The sequence below is a fragment of the Lutjanus erythropterus genome, chromosome 9, assembly GCF_056507025.1.
Source record: "Lutjanus erythropterus isolate fLutEry1 chromosome 9, fLutEry1.hap2, whole genome shotgun sequence".
NCBI classification, from domain to species: Eukaryota; Metazoa; Chordata; class Actinopteri; order Lutjaniformes; family Lutjanidae; genus Lutjanus; species Lutjanus erythropterus.
The window spans coordinates 24,256,330-24,268,268 of record NC_139325.1 but is presented as its reverse complement, the minus strand read 5'-3'; the positions used below and the strand labels follow the sequence as shown (position 1 = coordinate 24,268,268).

Here is an 11,939-nt window from a genome sequence, read left to right as displayed (position 1 = left end):
GTCTGAGAGATTTCGAGCGTAGAGTGAAAAAAGGTCTGAGGAAAGAGCTTCACAGCAACGAGGCTCCACTGCTGAAAGCCTCATCCACCCCTCTGGTGCTCAGTCCTGCTGGAGAGAGGAGTCCATGACGGTGGGTGATGGTGGTGGAGGTGGAGGTGGAGGTGGGGATGGTGATAAGCATTCACCTGGACTTTGCAAAATGAGAAATATGAATCCTCATCTTAAATGCTGGATGTAATATCTATAAAAGAGGACTCTCTGGTTGAAAAGGATGCATATGGGATGATAAAAATATAATTACACTGGTGCACCTCTGTGGAGTGTTCTGTCAGTTTAAACAGTACAGTGAATTGATTTTTTTGCCTGTAACATTCTAGCTGACTAACTGGAGGAATGGTGAAATAAAGAAGATGCATGTTATTTATTTATTTTATCTCATTTGGTCCTGGTTACTTGGGCGCCCACTATGTTGGGTGAAGTAGTGACAGCACTCTGAACCAGTGGTTCACAGCTTTTTTGGCTTGTGACTCTCTAAAGGTTGCATATGGTGGTGAATTCAACCAAAGACTGATTTCTTTCATACCCTACTGCCTCCTGAATGTCCACTTCAGTTTCTAGCTGATGTACTTCTTTTTCAACTTTTAGTTTTCTTCTGGCCTGCTATTCATCCATCTACATAAATTTGGTGTTTTAGAGATATGAAATGTTTATATGTCTGCCTTCTCTGAAATATAATGGAACTATATGGCACTCAGCAATATCTCTTTCCAAAAATCATGACTTTAATGTGAGCAGTTTCATGTAGGAACTACTTTCTGTCTGCACTGGAATCTGTCTAGTACAGAAAGTACAGGTAGAACAGACAAGACTACAGATACAAATAAGAAGGAAAAATTGTATTTTCGATTTGGGATGAACTGTCCCTTTAAAAAATGTTATTCACAATTGTTTTCACAGACTGACTTGTATTCATTAAGAGGAGTGTTATACTGTCAACTTGCACATTTCTCATCCAATATTTTGCACATTCCTGCACACAGCCCCTTCATATATTTAAATAAGTGTCACTTTGTACATACTGATTTAATTAAGAAGCACGCACACACACTTAAAATGCCTGTTGCATGATTATTGACACACCACTCATGGCAGCGTTGATGCTGTATTGCTGCGTGGAGGGAGGTTGTTGTTGTGCTCAGTTTGTCAGTCTTGACAGATTTTACAGTTAAACTAGCTACTGTATATTATATTGTCTCCACAAATGATCAAATAGAGATATGAGACTGAAAAACATCTACATCAGTGGTGGGCAGTAATGAAGTACATTCACTTGAGTACTATACTTAAGTACATTTTTTCAGTATCTGTACTTTACTTGAGTATTTGTTTTTTTGGAAACTCATGACTTTCACTCCACTACATTTCAAAGACAAGTATTGTACTTTTGACTCCACTACATTTCTATGAAGGTTGTTGTTATACTTTTCGACTAAGCACAGCTTTAAAGTCAGCTGTTGCTGTTTTTTTTCTTTTCTAAAATGCAATTGGTCACATGCTGTGTTCCTCACAGAAAGAAACCAATCACAGTAGCTCCTCTCAAATGGTGTTTTTGGCCATAACTCAAAAATTAATATGCTATTTATGACAACATTACACACAAATGTCTAAAAGGATAAAATGATGAAGTGAGTTTATATTCAAAAGGTGAAAGGTCAGTGTCACTGGAACATCATTATGTTCATCAGTCCTCTGTCCTCCTCATACATGTCAATGTAGCGGTAACTTCCATTTTGCCCCCCAAAAAATACACTTGATACATTTTTACAATTACTACAATTTGACTGGCTTGCAGAGTAATATGACCCGGAGGTGGTAATTCTAATTATTTATATTTTTCGTACTATATTTGTTGTTATGCACCGATGCACGCCACTGCAAATTCCTTGTATGTGAAAACCTTTTTTTTAAATCTGCACCTGTTTTGACCCCAGTTAAGCTAATTTTGAGGAGCTCAAATATGCAAATACACAACTGTTTGTCTTGATTCTTTTTTTCTGTTTTTGTTATGTGAAGCCTCTATGTTTTTTGTTTGTTTGTTTGTTTGTTTACAAATATTACATATATACAGGAACTCATAAAGGACACACTTAAATAAGTGTTTAATTTTAATTACACTGCCACCCATCACTCTGAGCTCAAAATCCATCAGACACCTCACTGTGCTGGACTTTCGGTCGAAAGTCTATCAACGTGATGACGCAACTCTCGACGTCCGCCATCGTCTCAGCCCCCCATTGGATCAAATCCACCCCACTTGTTTCGTCGCGCAGCCAATCAGAGAGCAGAAACACAGAGCACACTGACTGCAAACACGGAAACACAGAGAAGAGAGAAAGAGCCGTAAGCGTAGTTATAGCCAGCCTTTAATTTCCTGCAAGTAAAGCAGCTGTGATTAAAGGCAGACATCGCAGACGTTAAATATATAACCGGGTAGTGTAGTAGTATATTTTTCTCCCGTTCTATGGATTTACTGCAGCTTCTGTCATGGGCCTGCATCGTGTTTACAGTCGGGATGTTCTCGACTGGACTGTAAGTTGAATTGTTCATTAATGTCGGACTGCAAGGAATGTTTTTTATTTGCATTTGCTCCTGTTTATTCTGTGCTGTTGGTGCAGACTCACTGAACTGGTTGCACCTGCCTGTCTGAAGCCAACTCAGCTACAGGGATAGTAACATGTGAAGGAATGCTCTGATATATGATCCCAGATATATAAAGTATCTGTAGGGCTGTATGTGTTGACCCCCCCTCTGCCTCTCAAATTCAGATGAACTGTATATATACATTTTAAAAAGTGTGCAATAGTTAAACATTAGTTAAACAACCCATACTTATTACTTATTTGTGTGTGTGTGTGTGTGTGTGTGTGTGTGTGTGTGTATTTCTAGGACCGACCTGAAGAAGATGCGAGAATCCAAAAGCACTGACAACATCCAGTTTCTCCCTTTCCTCACCACGTGTCTTAAGTGAGTGTTTGTGTGTTTCCTTCATTCTCATCCTGCCCCGGTCAGCACATCTAATGCTCTTGTCTGGTTTCCATAGTAACCTGGGCTGGTTGTATTACGGGCTCCTGAAGAGAGATCAGACGATCATGCTTGTCAACGTTATTGGAGCTCTACTCCAGATCCTCTACATCATCATGTACTTCCACTACACAAAACAAAAGGTCAGTGGGGTTTCAAGTAAACAGCTTTGTTTGAACGTGTGTGTAGTCTCTCAACATCTGTGTGTGTGTGTGTGTGTGTGTGTGTGTGTGTGTGTGTGTGTGTGTGTGTGTGTGTGTCAGAGGCAGGTGATGTCCCAGACCCTAGCAGCAGGGCTGGTGCTGGCCTGCGGTTGGTTCTACTTCACCACATTTCTTCCTGAGGGAGACGGTCGGCTCAATCAGCTCGGCCTCACCTGCAGCGTGGTCACAGTCAGCATGTACCTGTCCCCGCTCACCGACCTGGTACAGTTCACACGCATTACACAGAAACCCAGCATGTACAAAGTCAAATGAACTAACTCGTCTCACTAGATTTGTAGACAGTGTAGTAGAGCTGCAACAATTAATCGATCGCCATCAATTCTGATAGACCATTAATCGATTTGAGTAATTTTTTATGAAAAAAAAGTCTCTGATTTGAAAACTCTGATTTCAGCTTCTTAAATGTTACTATTTTTTGCTTCTTCACTCCTTTATGACTGTAAACTGAACAGCTTGGGGTTGTAGTCAAAACAAAATATTTGAGGACATTGTCTTGCGTTTTAGGAAATACTGATCCAAACTTTATAGACCAAACAGTATTAATCTATTAATCGAGAAAATATTCAACCAATTAATTGAAAATAAGCATTAGTTGTAGCCCTATAATTCAGAGACGTTTTTTGTTATTAAATTGTAATGTCTATTCTGGAGTGCAGTGACAGTTGGTCTGATAATTAGGGCTGTTGCAGAATTTTCCCTGTGGTCGGCTCAACTTTATTGTATGCGGTATAACTGCCATTCTTTTGTTTGTTTTTGCAAATTTGCTGCAGTAACACTGTAATGTTATCTGTGGATGTCACCTGATTGCAGAGCGGGCAACTCTATGGTCTGAGCAAGCCAGCTGCTCGGCCCTAGTCATTAACATGTGCTAGTTAAACAACATTGCAAATGAATTTCTGCGGTTTGACCATTCCTTTTTCACAAGTAGCTATTATTATTATTACCTTAAGGGCATGTCTGTCAAGTAAATTTACATACAGCAGCAACAAACACACACACATAAAGGTGAAAGGGTCACAGAGCAGGGCTAGCTTCCATACAACAACTAAACTAATACATCTCACGCTGCAGTATAAACTTTCACACAAGCAACATGAAAAAACAGTTCCCAGCATCCACATGCACCATCTATAGGGGGGCACTGGGTTTATGCCCCCTCAGCGTTTATCTATTCATGTTCGCCATTTTTGTGTGGAAATACTTAAAAAATATTTAATAATATTATTATATTAAAGAAAATTATTTTTCTTTAATTAAAGAATATTCATATTCCCCATATTTTACTCAAGTTGGCGCACATGCCAGCATCCAAACCACTACACTTATTCTTTAGTTGCTTCATATGAGGCTTAACGTTCACACACTTTCTTTTGACTGTCCTTCAATATTAAATCATTCCTCTAACATTGCTTCGTCTGTGGTAGTAGCCACATTAGCCGTACAACATGCTAAAGCTGAGTTCAACAGTTTAACCAACAAAATAAACACTAAGACAAAACTTACATCTTCCACATTTGAAGTTGGGTCACACACGACACGGGACAGCCAATATTGCTCCATCCTTGAGCTTGAACTGGTATTGGTCCTTGTGTTGGTTGTTATGTTTGAAAAAAAAAAGAGAAAAAAACATGAACATGGTGGTTGTTGCGGTCGCTTCCCATCCCCTGTGGTTGTCCTGTTAATTGCGTGGTGTTTCATAATTGTGATTATTGCAGCAGCCCTACTGATAATTAGAAGATATCTGCTTTTAATAACATTTGCAATTGAAATTATGAGTTGACAAACACAAGTGATGAAATTATTAGAAGCTTAATTGATTTGTTAATAGACCGAAAAGTAACTGTCAACATGTCTGTTATTTATCAAGCAAAAATGCTAGTTGGTTCCAGCCTTACAAATATTTAGGATTTGATGTGTTTTATATCAGAGTTTACTGTGAGTCCTGTAGGACAAAATAGCAAATCTAAAACTTCACACTGCACTCTGGAAAATATCTAACGATTATTCAGTTAACTGTATATCAACATATTTGTTGCAGCTCTAATTTACATTAAATTGGTGTTCATGGCATGGCAGTAGCGGGCAAGAAAAAACTTTTGATTTTAATGTAATTTTTGCATGAAATATCATTTATGCTGCAATAATTATGCTGAAAGAGGATAAGCAGCGAAGATTGTTTGGAAAATTACACAGGCACTTTACCTTAATGGATCACATCTCTTTTGTGTCAAACTGGTTGTCAATATTTACAATTTAAGTGCCTTGTGTACTGCTGACTTGTTCAGGTAGTTAGTTTGTTTGTTTTTATCCTGTGACTTTGGTGGAGTCAAACAATCCTTTTAAAACACTGAAGTCACATACGAACCCAGACAAACTAACAGGCAGCAGTAGACCAGCTGCTCCTGTGTTTTGTGTGGTAAAATGACTGATTTTGCCAAAAGAGTCTGATGGCTTTGGAGAGGCAATATTTGGCTCATATAACTGCCGTATATAAATGCTGCTTATACAAACTGGGGGTGAGCTGAGCACCATTTACTGTACACTGACTGGATAAGTACCTAATACAACCCCACTTCAAAAAATCGGAAATATCCCTTTAATGAGTTATTGCTCAGCTCAAAGTGCAAGTGTTCTAGTCATCGCTTCTTTTCCGCCCATTAACACCTTTAAAAACCAGCCAAATGACAGCTGGTTGCATTTCTAAGTGCATTTTTGACATTGTGCAGCCAGTGACCTCTGAAAATGTGTTGTTCATGCTGAGGAGCACTAAAGTTAAAATGGGGAAACCACAGGACGGTACAGTTAATCTACAATGAGACAGTGTTTACTTTTAATGATTTGTTCATGCAAAAGTTAACCTTCCCTCTAAAAAGCCACAAAGTCATACAAAAAAGGAAAAGAAGTTTTCAGGCAGTTGGGAACAGTTAGGCCTATTTCTAAGCACTGAGTGTGTTGTTACAGCTGTTTTCTGCATGTCACAGACTATAATCAGTACTAAATTCAACACATACAACTGTAAACAACATATTCTTTTCTGACCATATGCCTCACTGAACTTGTGTACAGACAGCAGGCAGCATCTGTTCAGTTAACTCAATCAACTCTGCACGTGCAGCTTTTACTAATGAAGGATTAAATCCCCCGTTCTCTCTCTTTCCTTTTCTCTCTTTGTGTCATCTTGTCTTGTTCTCCGTCTACTATCCTGTTTGTCTCCTTCCCCACATCTGCCTCACTGCTCCAAATGACCCGTCAGTTTCCTGCCTTTCTTTGCCTCATCTGTATCTTCCTGTTATTCTCGGTCTCTGTCTGTTTGTGCCTCATCTCCTTGGATACATTATGTTTTCTCCTTACAGTTAGATGATTTTATGCTGGCACCGATCAGGATTATTCCAAAAATACACTAGTTCTCAGGTCATCCTCGTGAAGAGAGGATGTGCATAAGGCAAGGTTAAAAATGCCCCAGCAAACAGCCAATTTGCCCACTTTGACTGAGCTGCTCCTCTGCAGGAAAAAATAAATAATTGGTTTATTTTTGCTTTTGTGGCTATTGTGGTTATTTTTGGTTGTGGTGACGAGTAGCTTAAACCAAAGTTCAACCAAATTAAACACTATATCACCCAAACTTTTATCAGTTTTTGATTGGCATGCCTCTGCAGGACGGAGAGATGAGTTGGCCCAGAGCCATGAAAACAAAGTGATACCCTGTGCCCCCTGTCATGTGACACTGTAGCATCCGACTTCAGTGTTGTTGTCCTTGTGTGAGGGCTCCAGGTCTGTTTTTAAAGTTGTGGAAATGATAAATGATGTTAGTATAATCAGTTGGATGCCCTGTGAAATTCTCCACCTGTGCTTGTGAACAGTGCTTAGCTTGGCACATCTGCATCATGGCGCACAATACGCAGGGTTTCTGCAGGTCCTTAAAGGTCCTTAAATCCATTTATCTTTAAAATGTCTTAAATACTATTTACCATGTATTCATCACGCTGTAATAACAACAAAAGGAAACTATCATTGAATCAATAACCACTAATGCAAACCATGCATGTACTTTTTTATGATGTAGACTTGACATGGGTGTTAAATTGCATTCATTAAAGTGTTAAAAACATTTTTTAAAGTCTTAAATTTAAAGCAAGTTGAAACCTTCAGAAACCTTGAATATTGTCTTATAATGTGCTGTCACACAAACCAGTATTAGCCAGCTAGTTAGCTGGCTAACATATAGGTTTAAGGTTATTTTTTCAGATTAGAGCAACAGCCCCTCAAAAGGTCTGCACACAAGAGATTTTTAAAAAAAATAGAAAAGCTTGAGAGGTTCAAACTTGGTGTGCTTTGTCACATCAATACACTTGGCTAATTTCTGTGTGAAGTGGATATGAATGCCAGATTGTCAGTTTCTGAAAGACACAGAAAATGTCAGACAGTGGGTGACTTACAGAGCAAGATTGTTCACTTTGAGCTGTTCCCTGTAGCCACTTAACTATGCCAGTCCAGTGTTCACTCTCTTGTCTCTTGGCTCCTCTATCTTCACTAGCCAATAACTTGGTGCTGAGCAGGTAGCGTACAGTGTTTTTTTTTGCTCCAAACAGCTGCTTGCTGCTGCTGGAGGAAAGGATGATAAGAGCATGAACCCAAACAATACAGTTACCAGCTGTTAAACCAAAACAATGAACTGAAAGACTCTGCAGAGCAAGAGGGAACCACAGAGCTTTCAAATCAAACAGTATTTTCATCCAATGTAAATAAAAAAATCTAAAATTTGTTAGCTGATTGTTGCTGTCCTCTTCCTCTCTTCCCTTTTAGGTAGGAATAGTGCGCAGTGGTAATGTGCAGTGTTTGTCCTTCCCTTTGACTGTAGCCACCTTTTTCACATCAACTTCCTGGGTGCTCTACGGCCTCCAGCTGATCGACTACTATATCGTGGTAAGACAGAGTGATTGTGCACCTGAACCACACCTGTAAACACAACTTTCAACATTGTTTCCTGATTAAAATGAAAGCAGTACCCGTAATGTCTTAATTTCTTCCTGTCTGTGTTCATTCCAGGTTCCGAACACGCCGGGAATCCTCACCAGCCTCATCAGGTTCTATTTGTTTTGGAGATTTGCATCTGTCAATCAAGGTTCACCTTCCTATAAGCCTATGAATTTATGAAGATATGAGAGAGAAGAGAAATGAAAAGAGAAGACAGATCTCTTGACTCCATAGAGGGCTTCAGCTAAGCTCTCCCATCACTCGTCTCGTATTTTTAATCCTACAGAGAGATGGAGTTACATGGAGGGAAAAAACTGTCATTGGAAGACACCACTGAAGTGTCTCTTCTTTGTTTGCTTTATCATTTCGGGGAGGTATATTGGTTACTGAGTTAAAGATGATAGTTCAGATTATTTGAAGTGGGGTTGTGTGAGTATTTATTGATAGTCAGTGTGTTACTGATAATTGAGAGGGGCACCAGCATGTCAGATAATCAATGTGTCAGTGAATGGGGTCAGCAACAAAAAAAGGTCCACCTAAAAAAAAATCAATGTCAGTTTAAGAGTACGCCATATTTAAAATATTTTCATCGCTTAACTTTTCTGTCGGACAGCCTTTTCTGATGGGAAACAGCAGTTGTATAAGCCAAGAATCACTCTCTTCAAACCAACCAAACTCCACAGATGAACACAGGAGTTGTTGGTCTACCACTGCCTTGATATACCAAAGTCTCACAATAGAAGTAAGCTAAGAAATCAAGGCAGTGATAAACCAACGATTCATGTGTGCTGCAAAGTAAAATTACTCATTTTACTGAGTTAAGTTTGTTTGGAGAGAGTGATATTTGGTGTATGTAACGCTGGTTTCCCATCAGAAAAAGCTAAATACAGCCGTGAAAATATTATTGTATGTTTTTTTCACCCATTTCTTCTTTGGTCGAACTTTTTTAAGTGGATAAAATACCTTTTGTTGCTGACCCTGTCCACAGTAGTTCATTGCTCATCTTCTGTGCTGGTGCTCCTTTCAGCTTCTCCCAACTGAGGGCGTGTCGACCGCCATCAACTGTGGGTAAAACATTGACTAAAGATAAATCCCTCACATCAAATAATCTGGATTTCTCTATTGGGTGGAAAAGTTATGTCTAGCCTTACTTTTTTTTTCTGCAGTTATTTGTTAAACCTGTGACCTGCGTCTCCTCCGCGTATCCTTCAAGTGCCTTCTTTCTGTTAGATCATGTTTGCCATTGAAGATTAATTGCAGTTGCTGATCTACTAGCGTGTCAGGAGATGTGCTGTCTGTTCCCAGTCCAGTGACTTGGACTGAATCTTCCTCACGCCATACTAGCCAAAGATTTTGTGGAGCTATTACCTGTTGGCTGCTATTTTAGTGTTACATATAGTTGCTCTGGTCTGTGGTACTCATGTATGGAATAATGTAGTATGTAGTTTCAGATTTTTCCCCACAGCTTGGTGAGGAAATGATAATTTCATATTTCTTTTGAATTGGTACTCGTGCCTCTGTATCGCCATACAGACAGAATATTGAGTCATAATAGTGGCAGTAAATTATATTTGTACTGTATACGTCTTTTTGATACAGATTATGTATGTTGGCTTACGTCCAAGAACAAATGTCCAACTATATTGTTAATCCTATTTTTATAAGCACTTGTATATGAGATTAAATAAAATAAGAAAAGAAATGAACACAATAGGATTTGTTTACAAGAATGGATGATGTTTATTTTTCTGGTGGCTGGTTGTCATGGGTAATAGAGTCTCGCTTGTCTCCACATTATTATCTGTAACAAGGACATATGTTATGCAAATTAAACAGCTAAGTGTCAGTGCTGATTCACTACACTTCTAATGGATGTACAATCTTTAAAGGTGCCATGTAAATAAATTTTTACCTTAACCATCCGTGACTTTTTTTTTGTCGATTGCGTGTTAGCTTGTCAACATGAAAGATTTTTCAGTGAGAAAGCTGCACTTGACCCTTTGAAGTAAGAAGACTTGTGCTGTAGTTTGGAGGTTTTGTTTTGGATGCAGTAATGAGCTTACATGCAGATGTGTGGAGATAAGTGTGTGTGTGAGATTAGGTTGGTTGTGCAAGAAGAGACAAAAGCGTGTTTGATGGTGCAGCGGCGCGAATGAGCTTGTTTGTGTGAGTGTGTTGATACAGAGAGGGCAGTGGTGGGAAAGGCCACACCAGAGGTTCTCATCCCGTGTGTGTGTGTGTGTGTATGTGTGTGTTACACTGGCCTCTCTTCCTGAGCTCAAAGAGCCTGCCCCTGACAGCGAACACACAGACACAACACAGTATTGTGCTGGAATCGAGTGTTATGGAGAAAAGCTGAGCTTAGAGGACTGGAGGTGGGAGATAAATGAGCTGTAGTTGAAAGAGGGAACAAGAAAGAAAAGGAGACATTTTTGAGCAGGAGACGAGGAGGCAGAAGTACGAATGTATAAATGAGAGGTGGGAAACGGTAAAACCTGGGACAAGGATAAAGTAATTCCAAGGACACACTTAGATTTAGCTTTTCTAAAGTCCTGTTGTAACGATGAAATCTGAACAATCATCCCACCAACATATTTAATATACAAGGCCCAAAACAACTGTAAGAAACAACCATCACAGCAAAATGTTAACTTATTTATTCTCAAAACATTTTTAGTTATGTAATTAATGACATCTGAAAAAAATAGATTATTATTTTAGGAAAGTTACAGTTAATTTGCATATTGTTTCAAACAAAAATATCTAACAGTTGTCAACAGAGCACATGAGGAAATCTGTCTGCTGCATCTGTGTCTGTCTCCTTCAAAATGACTGACAGAATCCCATGAATACTTCCATCTATTAAAACTGCACAGGGGGACTGGGTGCATTTGACTGGGGTCCCCCAGGATCCCAATACATTGGTACAGTATATATAAAAAAAAACCACACAAATTAAAACAGAAAACAATGGCATCAAGTCATTTAAATGGGGAACTTAGTCCCTCCTATCCTCTGCAGCTTTTACATCTGCCATATAGAGAGCCTCCTCACCTTTTCTGGCTTGGTATGGGGCTCAGTGACCAACAGGGCGACAGCGGCGATCACCGTGTGGTCCAACCTTTGTGGGAGGTAGTGCTCAACCCTCTGGCAGCTCTATGACCACAAGATGCTGAAGAAAGGAGGCAAGTTTGCCAAAGACTAGACTCATAACCTCAGCACCTGCTTTCAGATTGTGCCCTCTGGCAGAAGATATGTGACCCCTGCATTCAAAACAAACAGAGGCAGGACCAGTTTCAGACACTTTGCTGAACCCCCATGTACCTTCTCTCAGGAAAAACTGGGCCTGTGGCTTATTTTGATTATTCAATGCTTTGGCTATTACTTTGGTACTGACCTGTGCAAAATTAATTTCCCATAAAGGAAATAAAGGACATCTCAACTAATCCGATCTAAAGCACCTATAAGAATCTGGCTAAATTCTTATGTCTTAACACGATGACGGAGTAACGATTGATCGTGTCACTTGGCAAGTCTGCTACAATACAGTTCATCCAAAGGGCGACGTGAATAATCAGATTTCATGGTAATCCATTCAGCAGTTGTGGAGACATGTCCCTCTAAATCACAAATGTGACACTAATGAACAAAGACGTCGGC

The 11,939-nt window shown here is 39.4% G+C and overlaps 1 protein-coding gene across 1 annotated transcript; it reads left to right on the top strand.

The window, feature by feature from the left end:
* The first annotated feature begins 2,343 nt into the window (after nt 1-2,343).
* slc50a1 (solute carrier family 50 member 1) lies at nt 2,344-8,927 on the top strand. Its single transcript, XM_084725702.1, has 6 exons — nt 2,344-2,589; nt 2,947-3,024; nt 3,101-3,224; nt 3,345-3,506; nt 8,109-8,228; nt 8,352-8,927. Exons 1-6 carry the CDS (start codon nt 2,522-2,524, stop codon nt 8,457-8,459), a joined length of 660 nt encoding a protein of 219 aa, XP_084581828.1. The 5' UTR covers nt 2,344-2,521; the 3' UTR covers nt 8,460-8,927.
* The last annotated feature ends 3,012 nt before the right edge of the window (nt 8,928-11,939 follow it).